At 39.6% G+C, this 22,294-nt stretch overlaps 1 protein-coding gene across 1 annotated transcript in view; it reads right to left on the bottom strand.

Moving 5' to 3' along the window:
• Positions 1 to 372: 372 nt before the first annotated feature.
• The window catches only part of LOC122792941 (transient receptor potential cation channel subfamily M member 2-like), a 1,068,883-nt gene continuing 1,046,961 nt past the window's right edge, over positions 373 to 22,294 (bottom strand). Inside the window, exons 31-33 of the mRNA XM_044060527.1 lie at positions 21,338 to 21,439; positions 19,695 to 19,811; positions 373 to 958 (exon numbers count right to left, since the gene is read on the bottom strand). Of these exons, the coding sequence (XP_043916462.1) occupies positions 833 to 958; positions 19,695 to 19,811; positions 21,338 to 21,439 (345 nt within the window). The 3' untranslated portion in view covers positions 373 to 832. The remainder of the gene's footprint in view (positions 959 to 19,694; positions 19,812 to 21,337; positions 21,440 to 22,294) is intronic.

Here is a 22,294-nt window from a genome sequence, read left to right as displayed (position 1 = left end):
TACTCATTTTGCAAATAAGCAAGACATGCATTTATTTCTGCAGATTTCATGAGGAATTAAAGCATACATACATTCTGGACCATAATTTTCTTGATTCATGGGAAAGACTCACAGTTTCCAAAAATATAAAAATGAAGAAGCTTTTCCCAAGTTTACAGCTGTCAGACATGCACTTCTAACCTCAAAAATGTATATACTTTTCTGGTACCCTCCCAGCTGAGCACATATTTTTACCAGTAAAGTTCCCATTTGAATCACTGACTGTACATGTATAGTTGTTTTACCTGTTAAAATGTTTACTTTACATGTCTAATACCTTCCACAGGGTTTTCAGTCAAGAAGACTTAGAAACATCACATGGAGCATTTCAGATAAGTGAAACACAAAACTCCTTTTATACCACAACGTACAATGTAAACAGATTCTCATTCTCAAAACAATGTTTTACAGGAAGCTGGCAGATAATCCCTCACTTCTCGGTCTCCCTCTTTCTCCTTTAGTTCATTATATTGCATAGTTCACTCAGGACTTGAAATAACTACTGAATGAGGTGAGAGCTGTGGTGATGACGTGATTTTTTTTCTATAAATGGAGTCTGTGTGTGTGTAAGTACACAGAATAGCAATATTTACAGAGTCCAATAATGAAATGGAGAATTTCAATGTTCCAAGTCACTGTCCATATGTTTTATCAGGCGTTTGTAAACTTTTTCAGAAGAGCTGTAATTTTCACTGTCAGGAACCTTCTAGAACAGATTTCTTGATTACATTAAAGGCTCAGTAAAACCACTGCGTAGCATTCAGGTTTAGAGGGCTATCTTTGTCATTTTTACTCAGTAATAAGCCTCATGGAGTGCAGACACCTTCTGAAGGATAGGTTTGTGGCTCTCATGTATTGTAATGTTCTGATCCACCAGCTGCCATCGCAGTACGGTTTCTGAAGAGGCAGTCTGTGAGCACTTTAAGAAGAAAACAATATATTTAGTACCCAAGTTACACCATTATGTCACATATTTACCAGACAAGATTTTAAGACTGTGCTTAGAACTCTAAAATGACAAAGCTTAAATGAATCACTGGTGGGGTGGAAAAGAGAAAGGAGGGATGCAATCCTTCGGGTTAACAACTGAAATCAGCTTTCTGCATTGTAAATCACGCCATGTGATCTCAGCTTTAATAACATAAATGATTTATCTGGTGTGCAAGTGTGCCCCTATGGCTACAGTATCAGTAAATTGCACTACCATAGGAAACTGGAAACATTTGGAAAGATAATGACTGTTACAACAGGTGGCTGGAATATCCTTACCTACCGTACTTCAGCTATTTTGTGGTATGTGTATAGCTCAAATACTCTACTCTGTCTCTGTTTATTTGGGTAGGGTATACAAGGACCCTTACCCAAATACTGTGCACAGCAGTATTTGGCAAGTTTGTGATGGTGTCTATATCAATGGGTAGCATAAAACTATCATGGCAATCACCATTTTTACAAAAACTAGTGGTAATGCTATATAATTGCCTTCAGCAGTGAATTTTCATTCCCATATTCAGTTATCATATTTTTGACTATTTTAAAATATGCATGTTTTTGTAACCCTTCTTATTTGATAATGCCACGGACAGACATTATTTTATAGCTCACTATATTGCTGTGTTGCTATCTGCGGTGGTGCAGCGGTAGCAATGTTGCCTCACAGCAAGAGGTTCTCCCGTTCGATTCTCGGCTGGACTGTGGGGAGTGCCTTCTGTGTGGAGTCTGCATGTCCTCCCCATGAGTCGAGTGGAGTTCCGAAAGACATGCGTGAATGGGCATGCCTTCGTTGAAGGTTGGGCGTCAAGCTGGCAACTCGGCACCGTGAAAATCTACTGCCAGTCATTAGTGGACCGGAGTTCTGCTGTGGCGACCCCTAATCGGGAAAAGCCGAAAGACAAACAAACAAACATATTGCTTTGTTGCTGCCTGTGATTTTCTGCAGGCAATGCTATCTTCCATTATCTGTATTATAACAGAACCATGTGAAGACTATGCAGCCAAAAATGGCTATTTCAGTGAAAACTCAAGTGCCAAAACAAGTTCTTATTCTGTACAGTCACACTTATGTCTACTGGCCATAAATGGGTGTTAAATCAAATTGCTCATTATACAAACAGAAAAGTACATAATGACAACTCCACAGCTTAGGGTTTAGTGAGGTAAGGAACATGATTCCTCTAAGGGATGCAAGTAAATTAGATAAATGTGGTCTGAATGTTAAGAAACTGCTCCTGGAGATGTGGCAAGCAAGTTACATTAAACACATTTTGCCCTTGGAAAGGAGTAAAACCAGCAAAGTGATTCAGGAATTAGTAAAGCAACTATTTCCTGACTTCAAGGAAAAATGAATGAAACTACTATTTGAAATTATCTTTACAGTTTTACATTGAATCTGCTCAGCTGCACATCTAGTTGATTATTTTACCACTGGTATATTGCAATCATCAATGAAAACAGCTGGAAGAAAGGGCCTGCATGTTTATTAGTAATTAAAAATGCTCAACAAAGTAGATGAGTTCAGGTCTATTGGGGGTTTCGAATGGAAGGGAAGAGACATGACACTACTCACAGACTGGACATGTATATTTATATGGGAATTTACAGCATAATCAGGCATACTCGGGGACTAGTTAAGGCATTCTCTCCATAGCCTGTGGGCATTTATGCCTTCCTGTTCACAAGTGTGCATGCAGTTGTTCTTCACAATAGCTGAATGTTTCAGTAACTCATGTCTTTCGCAGCTTTCCTCTGATTAGTTGTCAATGAAGTCAGGTTTGAATGAATGACTTCCCACAAAGTGAACCACAGCCTGCATTCTCCTTTATCAGTCAGATAACCTGATGTTAAGAGCTGACTGTCTTCAAAGAATTTGATGATTGACTAGATCAGGGGGGGCATATTTTCTTGATTAGATGACACAGAAATTCAAGGAAGTATCTTTTCTGAGTTTTGAACAGATATTTTAGAACAAGGGTAAAAAAAGTAAGCTCATCTCCCTGGACATGTACTGCATAGTATTATTTTTTAAATATTGAGCCACCGACCTTCAATTACAAAACAGAGAATCAGTTTACTAAAAGCAACACACTACATGAAAGACCAGTTTTGTAAGTGCTGTAGTCTCTACACACAGGAAGGCTGGGTAATCAATATCAATGTTTGAAAGGCTTTCTTTTTAAAACATTTTCAAAATGCAAGTGTTCACTAAGCCCAACAAAGGGGATGAGGGGTTGCATGCATTCAAAACAACTGGCACTTAGCCACTATGGGCAGAAACTAAAAACTAAAAAAAGTGTTTATATAAATAAATCATTAAATTCTACACAGTTTATACCTGGCAGCAGGTTATGAATTTTATTTTATTTTTTTTCTAACCTTGAATGCCCTCGTGTGAGCAACCATGATGACATTAGCATTATTATTATTATTTTTAAAAACAACCACTTGTCCTTAAACCATTGTGAGGATGCCCTCGTCTCTTTAGTTGGATCATGTTTCCATTCACTTAGAATGGCAGTAATGAGAAATACCACTATCTGTGTTTGAGAATCCTCAGTAGGAAAGTCAGTGACTGGTTTGTAGTGACTTATCTGTGATTTTCCCCTAAATGTGTGCTACACATTCTTTAAACAGTACTTGCTGATGTGTGAGAAAATAACTGAGATAACATAGCCCTCTAAAAATGGAATTTTCAGTTCTGGCTCCTTACCAGGCAGTCCTTCCCTTCTTCAATTCCCTTAGTCAACCAAAATATTGTATTCCATGCATTATCAAGGTTTAGCTACTTTATAGGTTCATAGGTTAATACTAGGCCCCTGAAGGGCCATTTTAAGCCTAACCAATAACCCATAGTCAGAATCAAACCATGTAGGTATCTATGAGGTAAAGACATTAACCATTATGCCAAAACCATAATTATACCATGACCCCCCATTAATATTCCAAAACGTGCATGCTGATTGGCCAGCGTGCACGTTGTAAATCGACTTATACTAATGGAAAAAGGTCCAGTCGCCCGGACTTTTTCCATTAGTATAAGTCTCTTTTAAAACACTGTCTCGCTATGTTAAAAGAGTTTAACATAGCGACACAGGTTTAAAAAAAGCAAAAGAGATCTCCGTTGCTTTTTTTAAAGCTGTCTCGCTATGTTAAACTCCTTTAACATAGTGACACAGTGTGTAAAAAGCAACGGAGATCTTGCTTTCTCCGTTGCTTTTTTTTTTAAAGCTGTCTCGCTATGTTAAATGGGTTTAACATAGCGAGACAGCTTTAAAATAAGCAACGGAGATCTCCGTTGCTTATTTTAAAGCTGTCTCGCTATGTTAAACCCATTTAACATAGCGAAACAGTAAAAAGCAATGGAGATCTTGCTTTCTCCGTTGCTTTTGACCACAGCTCTGATGTACTGCGTAGGCATGCGCAGTACATCAGAACTGCCGCGGATACCAGACAGCTGCGGAAGGGCAGCAAAGAGGCATTATACAATGCCATTATTTAAGAAAAGTTATTATTTCTTTTCTTAAATAATGTCATAGTATAATAGCAATAACCCACTTCTGGGTGTGGATAATGTGGGATTTACCCTCGGGACCAAACCATGCCAACCGTGGGTAAATCCCACATTACCCACAACCAGGCGTGGGTTATTGCTATAATATCAGTACACATTAAAAAGATCATTGTGCCTGGCCTTGCCAGTGAAGCTATTCCATCAATTCTTTTCTTTTCCTTTCTTCTGTTCTCTTTTGGTAGCAGTTTCACAATAAATTAGGCAGCGTATTTGTGAATCCTGAATCTATACAGATCAAAGTGCTACAATATATGTGCCCAGTAAAATACATAACTTGAAATCTGTACTTGGTTGTCACACAAATATTTTTGCATAGTAATAGCCATTAGCATCAATTGAACTGTCTTGTTTCACAGAAACATACTTTATTATGTGTTTTTTTTTTTAAATAAAGACTAGCTATGACATGTAACTTTTCTTAAAAGTTCAGTCGCTTTACTTTGCATCTACTCCTGATGTTTAAAATGGTGTGTCAAAGAACAAAGCTACCACTTCCATGCATCAAAGAACAAAAATACCTTGGCCTTCTATTTAACTAAAACTTTGCCTTTCATAAACACACAGGGAACATAACGTATAAAGTATGATCACATCTTAAAATTTCCTACATAATCTGTAATTTGCTCAGCACTGAAGCCAGACAACCATTAGCCGTACATGTATTAATTCCCAGATTAATGTCTATCCATGACTGCTCACTGTTCTGCACAAAGCTCCAAATCTGCTGCAAACTGTAGAATATCATACACTTCATTTTATCAACCTTTCTAGTAAAACCAAACACACTGATTTATAGTCAGCAAAGGGGAAATGGTCGTCAATTACTGCTAAGGTTATTATACTCCTCAGCACACTCTCACCTTCAAAATTCTACATACTAGATACTGCTCCCCCTTCTTCTTAATAAACAGACCCTTAAAATCTCTTCATATTCCCAGACACCCTGAAGCCCTATAGCTACAACAGCCCAGGCACCCTATACCTTTCTGCCTATGAGAGATCCTTCCTCCAGTAAGCTGGAAATCATTACCTGAAGATATTATACAAGTTGACATCTGAAACACTATAAAAACGCTCTTCATACCCATCTAATTGATGAAAATAAACAAAACTGTTTCATAGATACTGGTTAACTTCCTCCTCTACACTTGTCTTCATTTGTTGCCAATAATTTTAAACATTTAAACTTATCTATTAAAAAATCCCATTAGAATTACTTTTGTCCTCTGGCCTTCTTATTCTGCTATGCACCACTGCAAAATTTCTTATCTGTTGATATCACTGTATATTTTCCTTTTGTATGCTAGATTATTTGGCTTGTATATATTTCATCCCATTTCATTGGAGCTACATGTATCATTTATTTCATTATCAGCCATTTGCATACATTTTCTTTATTGCTTCTTTATACATATTTGTACTGTATACAACATTACAATATTTTGTATTTATGCTGTTTCATTTGTAAAGTATGCTTTTATCTGCATTTGCCCATTGGGCTTGGGTCATCGCTGTAAAGGATTCTTTGACCAGCCCACCTACATGGCTAACAAATATTAAATAAATAAAATGAATAACTTATGCATTATTTTAGAGGTATAAAAAACATTCAGAACCAATCCAAGGTACAGTATGTTTGCCTGACCACAACATAAAAACATAATTAATGTAGCAGTAGTAGCGTTTAATATGTGCATAAAAACATTACATTTGCTTAGGTTGAAGACTTGGACCCTCTTACTGCTATGCCCTGTACCTGCCTAAAGCATTTGCTATCAAAAAGATTTAAAAAGTTATGCAATTCAGTTAACTCTCATTGCTTACGTATTCTCTAATCCATATGATGACAGAATCAAAAATGGTGAGAGAACGACTTCAGATACATATGCATTTTTGGAAGTAAAAGAAGGCTGCAACTGCAGTGATTTCAGTTCAGTGCTCTTTAGTGCTGGGCTTCTCTGAAGACAAGAAGACTACCGAGAAGGAGCAGACCACACAGTCCTTAGGGAGGGAGGGTTGGCATGATGGTTAAGGTCTTAACCTCACAGATACAAGATACAAAGTTTGATTCTAACCTGTGGTTGTTGGTTAGGTTTGTAATAGTCTGCAGACTGATAACCTAATATTTACCTATGGAACTATGACAGTAATTCTTTGTTGACTGCATTCCACCAATCTTTCTCATATAAATCAGATTGTTAAGACATTGAATAAAATGTATTTGCCTAAATCCGGGACATCCATGAAAATCATGCACAGCTGATAGGTATGGAGCCTGTACTTTCCCTATAAAAGATCCCTCTTCTCAGTGTGCCTTTGCACTCATTACCTGAAACAACTAAATCCATTTCTTTGAAGGTACTGGTGTAGTTTTCCTACTTGGCATTATCAGAGGATTCTTTTTTGCAATTGTGATCTGTGCATACATGGATAATATGTGTTTTGTGTTCCTGCCTTGGCCTTTACCTTGTCTAATAGGTGGACGATCTGATGTTGTCCTCTTCATTTCATTAACCCGTGGGTCTTGGTTCCGATCCTTGGAATGACTGGCCAGATTTTCTACAGCTTGAGCTTCCTGAATCGAGCTCCTTCCCTATACCCACAATGCCCCGCTTCCCCAACGTATCTCAGATCTTGTTTGCCACACTTAGCTTCAATAGTTAGTTCACCTGGCTCTTGAGCTTCCTCCAGTAGTAGTTGATTTATTGGGTTTTTGGTAAGTGCTTTTCCTCTTATTTTCTTCCTCGGCTGTTTAAAATCTATAGTCATACTTCTTGTAGTCTCTTTCTCTTGTTTAAACTTAATTCTTTCTCCCTTAATCGAGTTTCTCTGCAGCTAGTTCTCTCTCTCCCTCCCTCTTTTACAAAAAAAAAAAAAGGATGTCAGAAAAACTGCAAGCTTTTAAAAAATGCACTTCCTGTGGGTGAAAGATTCCCTTGTCTGATGCCCACAGGGAGTATGTTTATTGTTTGGGGCCTACTCATCTTGAGGCCCCTTGCTCTATTTGTCAGGCCTGCACCCCTGAGCTCTGGCAGACAGGAGGAGCAAGCTGATACTTAAAGGGCAGCTTCCTCCTTCCTCCACCTCAGGGATGCCTTCAACTTCAGGGGCTCAACCCCCTCCAAAGAGGCCTAAAGAGACCCAGGAGTGCAGGAAGCACTCTCCAATGTGGTGTTCTTCAGAACCTCCTAAAAAGGCACCAAAATTCTCTGAACCAACTCAGTCTTCTCCAACCTTGGTTCTGACATCTTCCCCTCCAACCTGGTCATCTTCCATTGTCCTGAGGGCTGAGTGGCTCCTCACCCACTCTGACTGTGTCAGCTCTTAGTTTGGTGATGACGGGGCATGTTCCTAGGTTTCAATCTCACTCCCCCAGGAGATCTCTGAGACCCCCATCATCAGTTTCTTCAAGGCCTTCCCGGAGCCTATCCTCTAAGGATGTCAGCAGACTGATGAGGCAGTTTCTCAAGACTGAGATTCATATTGGATTTTTGTCTGCTCTGTCCACATCTGGATCCATGAGGGTTTCACTTTTCCAACATGTGACTCCTTCCCTGATTCACCCTTTGGTTTGGAGTGTTCAGTGCCATTGGTCTCTGGTGCCAAGGTGTCAGGGCCAATAGAGATTTCTTTTTCACCCTATTTCCCCGACCCACTCAACTTCTTTGGCTTCAGTTCCAAGCATGTATCAGGGCCATAGCATTGAAGTCAATTCTGGGGGGAGGGTGTTGACTCTGAAGCTTTCAGAGCCCTTTCTTCTCCTTGGAGCTTCGGCTTTCAACAGCTCGGCTCTGACTCCCTCTTCAGAGCAGAGACTCAAGCTCTCTGGGAAGTGTTGGCTCAGGTGGTATCACTCTGGAGGACAGCCTTCAGTGGTTCTGAGCCCTTCGACTTTTGAAGTGGTGGAGAGGGTTCTCTCCCAGGCAGGGAGACCCTTGGTGCTTTCTGCAATTGTACCTCTCCCTCCTCATTCTGGTTTGGTGCCCAAGGCATCCAGTCTGATGTGTGGACAGCTGGTCCCCCAAAGCCTCCACACTCTCCCCAGTGTGGAACCCCAGGGATCTTCCAATACCTTCTTGGAGCATCCCACCGAGGAAGTTCCCCAGAAGAGGCTGTGTAAAAACAAACACATTGATTTCTCTATGGAATCAGTTACAATGGACACAGATTTTGAGGAAGGAGAATGGTCCCCAAAGACCCCACCTGACAATGTCTCCTTTGGAGACATTTTAGACATCCTGCACCAGTGAGGTAGTTGGACAGCCCAAAGCCCTGCCCCAGAGGAATCAGTGTTGTGGGAGGCTTTCGGGTCCTCCCCATCTACTAATTGAGTGTCCCCCTGGCTGACATGCTGATCCATCTGATGTCTTCCAGGGCTTGGATGGAACCAGATACAGTACAGCCAATCCTGAAAGAAGCGGACAAGATTCTTTGTGCTCCCGCATGGATAAGTTGTTTTGGGCCAAGGGTATCCCTGTAGATGCCATGGTTGTTGCAGCAGCCACCAGTAAGGAGCTTGCCCAGGAGAGCTCCTCTATCCATCCCCCAAATAGAGAATTTCGGGCTTTGGACAGACTTAGCAAAAGAGTTTATGCCTCTTCCACATTGACCTTGATGGTGTTAAACTATTTATTTCACTTTATGAGGCTACAAAGGGACTTAGTAAAGGAACTTTCTAGTTTGATCCAGGGTCCACGTCCACTGAGGATCAGAAAACATTTTCCTCCAGACTGGCCACCCTACAGTCACTAGCCAATGCATCCATGAGGTTGATTTCTCATGCTGCAGAGGGTACCTCAAGGACTGCAAGTTCTGGCATTGCCATGAGGTGTCATGCCTGGAAGAGGCTCTGTGATTTTGCGCAGCCTTTCAAACAAGTCTTTATTAATGCACCCTTTGACGGCTCCACATTATTTGGGCAAAGTGTACATGAGACTCTCTCCTGAAGTGAGAAGGACAGAAAGACCTTGTCTGCTGTCAGGATACGTTTTTCTACCCCACAAAGGACCTTCTCCAGGAACCAGCATGAGAGTAAGAAAATGTGGTTTTGAAAGTTGCAGGGTCCTTTTCAGGACACTAAGGGTGAATTTTCCCCCCAGGGCAGAGGGAGGAATAATCAGAATGGAAAACAATGCCTACACAGCCGAGGGGGTCCACAAAATCAGGGGTCATGGGAAGCCTCTCAGGACAAGCCCTTCCAGCTATTCTGAACAGTTGCCCAACTGTCCTTTCTGCAGGCCGTAGAGGGGAAATTCTCCTTGCACCTAGAAGCCTGGGAGGCCATCACAAGTGACAAATGGGTGTTAAGGATCATATCCAGAGGATACTTCATTGCCTTTCTGGAAATTCCCAAGAGAAAATGTTACCTCCGCAATGTTCCATCCAGTCAGAGGGAGGACATGGCCCACGAACTAGGAAAGCTTTTGCAAAAAACAGTCATCCAAGAGGTCTCCCCAGATCAAGTCGGATCAGGCTTTTACTCCAGATTGTTTTAGTACCCAAAAAGACAGGGGACCTTTGACCTATTCTGGATCTGACATCTCTGAACAAATCGATAAAGCACATGAGGTTCAGGATGGTCAGGATTCGGCCCATCCTGCCTCTCTCGAAGGTGGATGACTGGATGTACTCTGTGGACCTGAAGAATGCATGCTACCATATAAAAATGGATAGATGCTCCAGGCAATTCCTGCATTTCAGGCTGGGAGCCAGTCATTACCAGTTCAGGCCACTCCCATTTGGTCTCACCACAGCCTCAGAGTATTCACCAAAAGCTTGGCAGTGGTGGCAGTGCATCTTGGGCTGCAGGGCTACCAGATTTTTTTGTATCTGGATGACTGGCTTCTGACAGCTCCAACCAGGCATCTACTCATTCAAGCCAGAGACTACTTACTATGGCTAGACCCATCTTTAGGGATAACAATCAACAAGCAGAAATCACAGCTGGATCCAGTTCAGGTCATAGATTTTATCAGGGCTTGTCTGAATACAAGGACATCCTGTGCCTACCTGACGACAGACAGGCTAACAATTCTAAGAATTTGCATCAGACAAATTCTAACCATACCTCAGCCCCCCGCTAGTTTAGTGGTCAAGGCATTGGATTCAATGATGGCCACAATAACTCTAATGCCCATGGCTCATTTTCACATGAAGATATTGCAGTGGACATTAGCAGTTCAATGGTCACCACTCAGGAATCTTCTAAGTTTCCCCATAAAACTATTGTGAGTGTGCAAGGAATCTCTGCTCTGGTGGCTTCATTCCACAGACATTATTCAAGGATGTCCATTCATCCTTTTATCCCCAAATGCCATGTTGACCATGAATGCTTCCCAGCTAGGGTGGGGGGCATTATTTGGGTCAAACAGTCCAAGGCACATGGATGTCCCAGGAGACCAAATTGCATATCAATGTACTGGATATGAGAGTGGTTCTTTTAGTGCTGCAGGAATTCAACAGCTTTCTTCCTTTGGGGCCTATTGTGATCCAAATGGACAACATGTCAGTAGTTTGGGTGCATCAGCAAACAGGAAGGAACCGGGTCCTACCTCTTATGTTGATAGCAGATGAGGGTTTGGCAGCAGGCAATCTCCACCAACCACTTTCTGGTAGCAATGCACATTTCTGGGGAGTCCAACTTATTAGCAGACTGACTCGATTGAGTTGTACTGATGCCTCACAAGTGGTTTCTCAGCCAATCAACAGTAGACACGATCTTCCAGAAATGGGGTCATCCCTGCACGATCTGTTTGCTTCCCCTTTCAATAAAAAATGCAGCGGGTACTTTGCCTTGATCCCTCCTCAGGGAAAGTCACTCAGGGATTCTCTAGTCCATGCTTGGCCATATGGTCTTCTCTCTGCTTTTTCTCCTCTGCCTCTAATTCCCAAGTTCTTGCAGAAAGCCCTCAGGTTGCAGAGCGAAGTAATCTTCATTTCCCCCTTTTGGCCTCGACAAACCTGGTTCACTTTCCTCTGATCTCATCTGGTTTTCCCTCTGATGAGGGTGGATCTGGTCCCAGATCTGCTTTCTCACCCATCATGCTATCCCCATCCAGATATACAGGGCTTGAAGATAACCGCATCGTTTCTCCACTTCCAATGATGGCAAGATTTCCCCAGGCTTTTTTCTCACATTCGAGAAATTTTGGTCTCATCACATAGGTCTTCAATACATAAGATTTATATAATTTATATAAGCAAATGGAAAATATTTGCTATTTGGGCTGAACAAAAATAGATAGATCCTTTTACAGCACCAGTTGCAGTCATACTTGACTTTTTGGCTTCTCTTTTCTATGATGTAGTATTCATTCTACTGTCAAAGTCCAGTTATCAACCATATCCAGTTTTCACTTTGGTTTTGATTCTTTATCCTTTGCCTCTTATAAGTTCTGTAAAACCTTCCTCAGGGGCACTTTCCTTCTATGACCTCCATTGAAAGATCCTACTCCTTTTGATCTAACAATGATATTGCAACCCCTGGTCCACCTGCCATTTGAGCCTGTAGCTACTGTGGATTTGAAATTCCTTTCCTGGAAAACACTTTTTCTGGTAGCTATTACATCTGCAAGAAGAGTGTCTGAACTCCAAGCCCTTTCTTTAAGATGTCCATATTTGATTTTTCACAAGGATAGTTACTCTGTGTACTAATCCTTCGTTTTTACCCAAAGTGGCAAAGGAAAGGAATATTAATCAATCCATTGATCTTCCAGTCTTTTTTCACAATTATCAAAACAAAGGATGCCAGTACTCAAAATACCAAACATCTACCCCAATAGTCTCCAAAGATATAGACCACATATTAAATTGCCCAACAGTAGACATCACACCCTATAATCACCATCATCCAATTTATTACAGATATACCAGCTCTAAAACCAGAAACTATTATAAACTCATAGAAAATTTTTTGAAACTCATTCTACACACACAATCTAATCTAGCAACAGCTGGTGACATCCATCCTAACCCTGGCCCATCCACCCTTAATACAACCAATCCCCTCTTAGCTCACCTCACTAATACAAAATCCATTAATAAACCACCAAACTCACTATTGATTTGTCATCTTAACATTAGAAGTATAAACAATAAAGTGCATGAACTACATGCCTAGAAACTCACTCCCCTGATGTATTCTATCAGAAACATGTCTAAAACCTTCAACTTCTGATAATGAAATATTGCCACCTAGATATAATATTCTCTGGTTAGACAGGTCTACTAGAAAAGGAGGCAGAGTAGCCATACTTTATAAATCTCATCTTAATGTAAGTATTGACCCCTCACAACCTTGTCCAAAAAATAATGCAGAAGTACTATCCACCAAACTACATATAAATAAGAATAAAAGTATTAGGATCGTATGCCTATATATCCCTCCTGGGAATAATGTAACTAACCTTGAATGTATTCAGCAACTGTCCACATGAAACAATAGTACTTGGTGATTGCAACATAAACTGGACCACCTGCTCCTTCAAATCACCGTCCACCCACATTAACCTCTACGGGTTTACTCAAACCATTACAACCCCAACCAGAATAGGTAACACTAGTAATCAAGAGAGTTTACTGGACTGGATACTTATTAACTCGGAACCCCGTATGTACACCACAGGTACCCTTCCGGATGATATGAGTGATCACTTTCTCACCTATATTATCAAGTATAAAGCCATAGTTAACCATAATCCAATTCTCAGAACCATAAGAACCAAGAAAAACGTTAACCTAGTTGACTTTCAAAGGGAACCTAAATCTTGTAACTGGTCAGTCTTAAAACAGCTACCCCTAGAAGAAGCGGTTGCTCACTTCAGTAATAAATTCCTGGAAATCTTAGACTACCATGCTCCTATACGCTCCACCAGGGTAAAATCAAAAATTGCTCCATGGCTTACTACTGAAACCAAATTAAAAATGGTCCTTAGAAACAAAGCATGGCCTCTATGAAGAACCACCAAAACTCCCTTAGATCAAATTAGGTATCGCCAGCTAAGAAATGAAACCAAAAGATCAGTCTTACTTGATAAGAAAAAACATTATTTCCAGTTACAGCACAAAAATCATAACAACCCAAAAAAATTCTGGGCAGCCTTAAATAGACTACTGCACCCTGGCTAAACCTCCACCCCACCCCCTGTATCCACCTTGAACAAACTACCAAAGGATGTTGCTAACATATTCAACTGCTTCTTTACTGAGACCATCCAATCCTTAGCTAGTCAACTACCCCCTAGTTCTCCCACTATTAACCTCTCTACCTCTAATTCCCAACCCCTTTTTAGATTCCACCCAGTTGATACCGCATTTATTCAAGTTCTTCTTAAAAAATTAAAACCCACAACCTTGTCAGTCGATCGCCTCCCTGCTGAGTATCTGAAAAAGCTGCTGATGCTATAGTTTATCCTATTTCCATTCTTGCCAACAGGTCCATAGCTGAAACCTCTATCCCTTCCATCTGGAAGACATCCTATGTGATTCCATTGCATAAAGGAGGTAGTTCTACAGAACTATTCAATTTCCGCCCTATTGCCATACTATCTCTTCTCACTAAAATATTGGAAAAATGTATCCACAAGCAATTAATGCATCACCTTATCCAAAATAATTTACTGTCCAACTCCCAGCATGGTTTTAGGCCTCACCACTCGACCACCTCAGCCCTGGTTGCTTTCTCTAATATAATAAATCAGAACCGTAACAATAACAAATTATCTTCGGCCCTATTCATAGACCTATCCAAGGCATTCAGTATGGTAGATCACCACCTACTAATTCAGACCCTTGAAATGAACTACTTAGATACAACTGCTCTCCATTGGTTTCAGTCTTACTTAAATGACAGACAAAAGGCAGTACAATGGCAAAATGAAATATCTTCCCTCCTGCCCAATACTCTGGGTGTCCCCCAGGGTTCTATAATGGGTCCCCTCTTGTTCTCTATATTCATTAACGCTAACCCAGCTAACCTTTAACAAAGTTGAAAAATGGCTCTCTGACCGTCGTCTGATCTTAAACCCTAACAAAACTAAGTTGCTCCTTTTTACCCCCACATCCAGGTTGAACCCCCCTATCTTTTACTATTTCCTCTAACAATGGGACCACAATTCATCCTGACACTCACACAAAACTATTAGGAGTTAATATCGACAACAATCTTAAATTCAACATTCATATCAATAATACAATTAAAACTGTCAACAAAAAACTAGGGTCACTTTACAAGATTAAGCCCTTTCTCACGCCAACTGCTCGTATGGCCATTGCTTGCTCTCACTTACTTTCAACCTTACTATATGCTTCCCCTGTTTTGACCAACCTAGGTAAAGCTGAACTTAATAGATTATCGATTTGCTATAATCACATAGCCAGATTTGCCACTGGCCTGACTTACAAGACACATCACTGCACTAATCTAATATCACTTGGGTGGCTTGAATTACCTTCCCTAATCCAACTCAACCAGCTGGTACTTGCCCATAAAATCTTACACCAATTGGACAAAACCCCTGCAGTGAAACTAATAATCGACCCCTATAACAATCTAAACACACTTAGATCATCAAAAAAAACTACTTGCCCAAACTATCAAAGCAAATAACTCAGCCAGCGACTCCCTATTCACCAACTATGTAGGAAAAATCTGGAACTCCCTACCAGCTAATATTTCCCTAGGACGCTCCTCAAAACAATTTATGCATAATCTAGCTATACACTTTAAATTACACTGGTCCTGCTCATGTTCTAAACCTGACTAATTCATGTTGTGTAGAAATGTACTTACTCCCATGTTTCTCAATGTCCTTGATGCTCATAGATGTCAACTGAGGATCTATGTAACTGTTGATTTCTGATATACTGTAAATATTTATATTGTATTGTATTGAATTTCACTGTTTTCCTATGTAATTGTATTCCTATCTCTGCTTATATGAAATTGTATTTGTTTTTCCTTTGGATCTTTTCTCCCCGGGCCTCTGCTGAAAATGGACATATATCCAGTCAGACTATCCCGGTCAACAAATGTAAAATAAATAAAATAAAATAAAAAGGTGAATATACTCTCCATTTGCTTGATGTTTATAGACAGCTTCATTTTATTTACACAGAACCAAGTCTTTTAGGCAGTCTGATCAGTGTTCTTATCTTTTTCTGTGGCAAAAAGAAGTAAATCTGTTACCAAATTCTCGCTAGCAAGATGGTTGAAACACTGTATTATCTTTATTTACTCTTCCAAAACTGCTCCCTTACCAGGACAAATTAAGGCCTACTCCACAAGGTCCAAGGCTACTTCTCAGACCTTTTGGTCTACAGTTTCAGTTGAGGACATTTATTCAGCAGCTACTTGGTTTAATCCTCACACTTTTGTTACACATTACAAACTGGATATCATATCCAGGAGTAGAAGTGCTTTTGGCTCTGCTGTTCTCTGGAATATCCTTCCATGAGGGCCACCCAGGATCTTAGTAGCTGGGGACTCTGTCCCACAGGTTAATGAAATGAAGTGGACAACATCAGATAAAGAAGTTATATTCTTACCATAATGTTTCATCTGTGTTGTCCATTTTCATGTCTATTAACCTTCTTGCCCCCATCCCCCTGTCCAAGTCTTTGGGAAGCCTGGTTGAATGTTCAAAGGAATTTTCATTCCTTATGTTGAGCTCCTGATGTTTAGTTTGTAGCATTTTGTATTTCTGTAGTGTAAATATGTTTATGTTCTATGCCCTTGCTGTCAAACTCGATCTGAGGTACGTTGGGGGAGTGGGGCATTGTGGGTATAGGGCAGGAGCTCAAGTCAGGAAGCTCAAGCTGTAGAAAATGCGGCCGGTCATTTCTGAGGATTGGAACCGAGACCCACAGTTTAATGGAAATGAAGATGGGCAACACAGATGAAGCATTATGATAAAAACATAACTTCTTTTTTCCTACAAGAGTTCATGACCTCTTCTCTTTCTCTTTTATAATGATCTACCAACTGATCTAACTTCACTTGATCTAATTCTTTTTGCTGATGACATTCTACCACTAGGGTCTAATAAATTCATCACCAATTTACAACCACAACTTCAGACAATATTTTCAAAATTATGGCAGTGGTTAGCTACCAATAAACTTCTTATCAACCCAAAAAAAAGTAATGTAATGTTATTTTCCACAACCCATAAAAAAGCAATTCTGCAACCTATGCTATTTAAAGACACACAAAACAACATTATCCCTTTTGTTACAGAGTATAAATATTTTGGCATTACACTTGATCCCTCAATTACATTCAGAACCCACATAAGGCAGTATCCCTGATAAAGTACTCATAAATAAATCTCTGTTATGGGAGGTTGGTATAATGGTTAAGGTATTTACCTTACAGACCTAGGTGCAGGGTTTGATTCTCACACGGGGTAATTGTCTAGGCTTAAAATGGCTGATAAGGGCAGTTAGCCTAATACTAACCTATGGAGTATAAGATTGCATGCCTGCTAACTCCAAAAGCATACATAGCTAAGAATGTCCTGTTCCTCAAACTTGAATACTACATACCCTTACTAACTTTTTATTCTTCTTTCAATATATAAAGACTACAAATTGTATAAAATAAGATCTTCAGATTTGCTGTGCTTGCAAATTCACATACCTATCATTTTGATCTTATAAAGGCTCTCCATAGCTGATTTTCCCACCTTCCTTCTGAGTTGCCTGTTTTTCAAAACACTAAGGCTGAGATATAGCCACCACTTAGATCCAAACTAACATTTGGGGATCAGCCATACTGTCTAAGAGATAACAAGGTCATCCTTCTCATTTACCCTTAATTCATAAAAACACAGTAGGTAATTTGGGCCCTCTACTTGCAATCACATTCCCACTGCGGTGGTGGTGCTGCGGTAGTGTTGTCGCCTCACAGTTAGATGTTGCCCGTTCGATCCTCAGAGCGTCTTCTGTGTGGCGACATGCGTGAACGGGTGTTCCTTCATTGAAGGTTGTGCGTTAGGCCCGGCAAGCCAGCATGTAAAACTCTACTGCCAATCATTAGCGGACCAGAGTTCCGCTGTGGCGACCCCTAACTGGGAAAAAGCCGAAAGACACAAACTTGCAATCACATTCCCACTGAAATTAGAACAGTCTACTATGAAAGAAAAAAGCTCCTCACCAATGAAAGTAAATGTTTAGGAATAATTGTTAATAAATTATGCAACTCTTGACTGTGTACTGCAAATCAAACACTGCATAAACTGTACATAACACTCATAGGTTCATATGTAAGTACTCTGCTAGTTACCCTTGCAGGCCATTTTAAGCCTAGACAATTTTCCTTTTGGTACTTAAATTAACCTATCCCATTTGGTATTAGATTGGCCTTACTCATCCCATAGTTGATAATTACATATTACCCATAACGAGAATAAATGGATTCATACCATAGATAATCTAAGGGGACACATGCCATGCATGGGTTAAAGCATGTAGGAGCTGCCTCTGTCCATTAGTTGTACACGGGGCAGTCCTGGAGTACATTTTCTGTTTCCCATCGAAAGATCCAAGTTGAGCTTGAAAATGGACAAGGGTGAGCTTTGTTTTATTTGGGTGGGAGTCTTTTCAATAGCAGCAATATCCTCTGTGAGATATACCTGTCCCTCTAAACCATTCTTTTAATGTTGCAGAAGACATTTAAACACCAAGACTGAATAATAATAATTTGCATAATTCTGAGATCCAAGGAGACCAGTAGAACAGTCTGTCTGTGGATAATTATACCTCTCCTTTACTCAGGTCAGTTCCAGTTACCCTGTAACACCTTTCTTTTTAAAATTAACTTCATCTGTTTAGTAGTTCACATTTTTATTGCACACCACTAATCTTATTGCAATACATTGTGAACTGGAATTGGCTAGCTGCTTTGAAGGGCCATTTTAAGCCTAGCCAATAAGCAGAGGTCAAAATCAAACCATATAGGTTGTGTGTATGAGGTGACTACCTTAACCATTATGCCAACATTATATATATATATATATATATATATATATATATATATATATATATATATATATATATATATATACATACATACGTTGCTCTGTTTCTGCCTGCTTTATGAGTGCCTGTTCAGCTTAGCTCTTAATGAGCTTTAAGAACCAAGCTAGACCCTTGGCTCAGCTCTCACTCAGCTTTTTTTCAAAACCCAGTTTTGTCTACCTCTAGCCATATCTGAAGCCTTTACTGCTGGGCTGGTTTTGCTGGAAATATCCCCCATGCTCATTGGTTTTAAGGAGTCGCTAAAAACCTATATTTTTGATTTTTTTATCTAGCCGGTAATATCTAGCCTGGTCTTCCTTTACAATACGTTATCTTTCAATATGCTTTGAGGTACCTGACTGAACAAACAGTATGTTTTAGTTGCTTGTTTGCTTTATACTGATCACTTTGTCTGTTATTTGGTATTATTCATACATTGCCTAATTCTCCACAGTCCACATTGCATAGCACCATAGTGCAATTATACAAATGTCTTAAGACATATTTTATTACTTATTTTTCAACTGACTATAGACAGCTGTTGCTTCTTTAGACAATAAGGTAAGGCAGCTGTTGTTATTAAGTAATAATATCACCCCTGGGGTGAGCCAAAATACTGAGTGAAGCCATGCTTTGACCTCCCAGGAGTGATGTTATTATACAATGACACAACAATGGAGTGCAACATTGTTGTTATACAGTGGCTAATTTCAAATAATAACAATAAAACAGATGTTTTCTGTACCTGATGGAGACACAGGAATGGAGTCAGTGTTAAATATCTTTACTACTATTGTTAGAACTTCAGATTTGCATAACCATTGTAGAATGTAAAATTTAGTATAGTCTTATGGCACATTTTAATCAGCGCGGTTACGACATTTTACAGTCCCACTGTACAATATTTCTTTGCATTAAAAGTATAGATTATACATGTAATGTAGATGCCACAGGCTTGTGGTATGTATTAATCATTAAGAGTACTAAAAAAATACCATGGAAGGCAACTTTGGGGTGGGGGTTATGCTGTGTTACTGCACTTCATAAACCATGAGATAAGAAAATGACTTACAGCTTTGTTAAGTTGACGCATTAAGTCATCGTCAACATCAAAGTGAATGTTAATGGCTGTAGTTTCGACCCATGCATTATCTGTATTCCTACCATCGTCAATATAGCCTTTGTATACCTACATGAAAATCAGAGGACACAGAATTAGTACATTATTGTTTAATATTTCTTATATATCTTCAAAAGTAATTAGTACAATACTTTTTATGTACCACTGGGTGGTATAAACAAAAACGATTTATGACTTGTTCAAATTAAAGTGATTTTCTACTGCACTTTTCCTTCCTCACTGTTTCTCTGCCCCCCCCCCCCCCGGCATCCCTTGATTGTGTGCTCTCATCAAGGTAGTAGATAAACCCTTTCTGGCACTCTCCCTCTCTGAAACTATTACTTGGCATTCCATCATTGCCTGCAGTGCAGAATCAAGAGCCCAGTGACCACCCGACCTGCCTTAAATATGGTTCCTAATACTGCATAGGCTAACCATAAGTGAACTTTCCTTCCATCAGTTAATTAAATTAAATTAAATGTCTACCAAGGTCTATATTGTATTTTAATTTAAAACTATACTTCATTAGACTTTAATTTACAAATCAATATTCTTCTTAAGAGGCTTGCACACTTTAAAAGGATGCCAGCTGCAGATTATTGACCTTTCCCCTCCCTATATATCTATTTCATACATCAAATACCCATCCAATTCTACAGTTATCTGCAAACATTATAGCCACTTGAGAATAATGAGTTTTTTTTCTTCTTTTTTAATATTGATCCAGTATATAACACATGCCTCCAAACTATTTTTATTTTTTATTTATTTAACATTTATTTACCGTGAAAGTCCGACTTGGAATGAAGCCAATTTTCAGTGGAGGCCTGGGGAAAAGCACTCCAGACTCCAAACTAAGTTTACTTCACTGGTAATCAATGTATGCTACTCAACCTAGATACACCATTCTTTATACATTCTTATTATTTTTCTAGAATAGTAAATCCAAAAATGCAACTTTACTGATAGTTTTTTCTTCCCTGTCTCTCATTCTTACCTTGCAAGGCTGTGGAGGACATAGTATAGGTGGGATGAAGATGAAGTTACAATGAATATCAACTGCTGATATAAGCTGGATCAGCATGATATAGGTAAATAGCTTCCAGATACTTGTCTCTTAGGGATATGTATAAAGGAATACCTATGTTTATTTAATGGTATTCCCATCAACAATGAGCAGCACCAAAGAAGGTACACAGAGGAAGTTCTGAGTGTGCGTAATAATAAATTGCACACTGGGACTCAATATTACTGTTGTCCTGGGTTTGATTCCCAACATTTCTACTTACAAACTGTGTGAGCAAGTCATTTAACCAGACATTACTTACATGTTGCCAATGAAAAGAAAAACTTGTGTCCGGTAGGCTTATGCAGTTATCAGACAAACAAACAAACAAGCACAACTGTGCAATTAAATCAATAAAATACAAGAAATGTTCTTGAATGACAACTCATTTGCTTACTAAAATGCTCCTCACTTTTCACATATAATATTTAAATTATGAAACTGTTTAGTGATTATAGTTTCTAAGAGTAAGTTTTGATGAAGATGATGTCTAAATAACATGCAATATACAAAGAAAGATTTGAAGTACCTCTCGCCCTTGTTTCAGCTTCTCAGCAATTGCTTCCCTGAGCTTTGCATTCAGTACTTGTGTAATTCTCTTGGGAAAAGTGTCTCCAGGAAATAGCACACCCTGAAACACATTAATAAGTAGTTACAGTTCTTGTTACACAGGTTTTTTTGGGGTACTGTTGTGTTCCTTGTATAGTAGTCATTCCTGACGCCTGACCCTTGACCAATTCCATCTCACTGGTGACAGTACCTTTACCAAACACTGACCATCTAAGCTCTTAGTGGGCCATGCTGTGAAGGATACATCCCTGTCTGCCCTAGGCTTGCTGACATCTGTCTATGAATGATGCCTCCTGGCCCATTTATTGCAGGCCCACTGTGGATGTTCCAGACTGCCATCTAAAGTGTCAAGAATGAAAGTGTGAAAGGGTCACCTTAGTCAAGAGGAAGGCAGGTATGGATTGCTTCTAATATTCTCTGTAACTTTTTACTTGTGTTATAGGCATGCATTGACAATGGATGTGCACAAACTAACACACACACACACACACACACACACACACACACACACACACACACACACACACACACACACACACACACACACACACACACACACACACACAAAACCCCATACACATGTGCATGAATGTGCACACAAACACATATGAACATGCATATAAATACATCAAAATCATCCTAAGTATCCAGACATGAAAGTCAATAATGTACTGCACACCTGACTGTCTTGGGTTGTTGTTGCCTGGATTAAAAAAACAACTGCATCCAACACAGAGAATTATTTGGCAGATGCTGAGATATATGCTTATCTCTCTGCCCACCTTCCCAGCTTAATGTTGTTCACTTTTAACCAGAAATTTATATGGAATGAGTGGCAAGTGAGTGCAGGAATAGTTTGCTTCATGCACAAATACTCACACTTGCAATGACACACAAAACAGAACACATACAAGTA

Source organism: Protopterus annectens, chromosome 2.part0, assembly GCF_019279795.1.
Source record: "Protopterus annectens isolate FY-2018-M chromosome 2.part0, PAN1.0, whole genome shotgun sequence".
In the NCBI taxonomy this organism is placed as follows: domain Eukaryota; kingdom Metazoa; phylum Chordata; order Ceratodontiformes; family Protopteridae; genus Protopterus; species Protopterus annectens.
The sequence above is the reverse complement of the archived record's forward strand: the minus strand, read 5'-3'. Positions and strand labels throughout refer to the sequence as shown.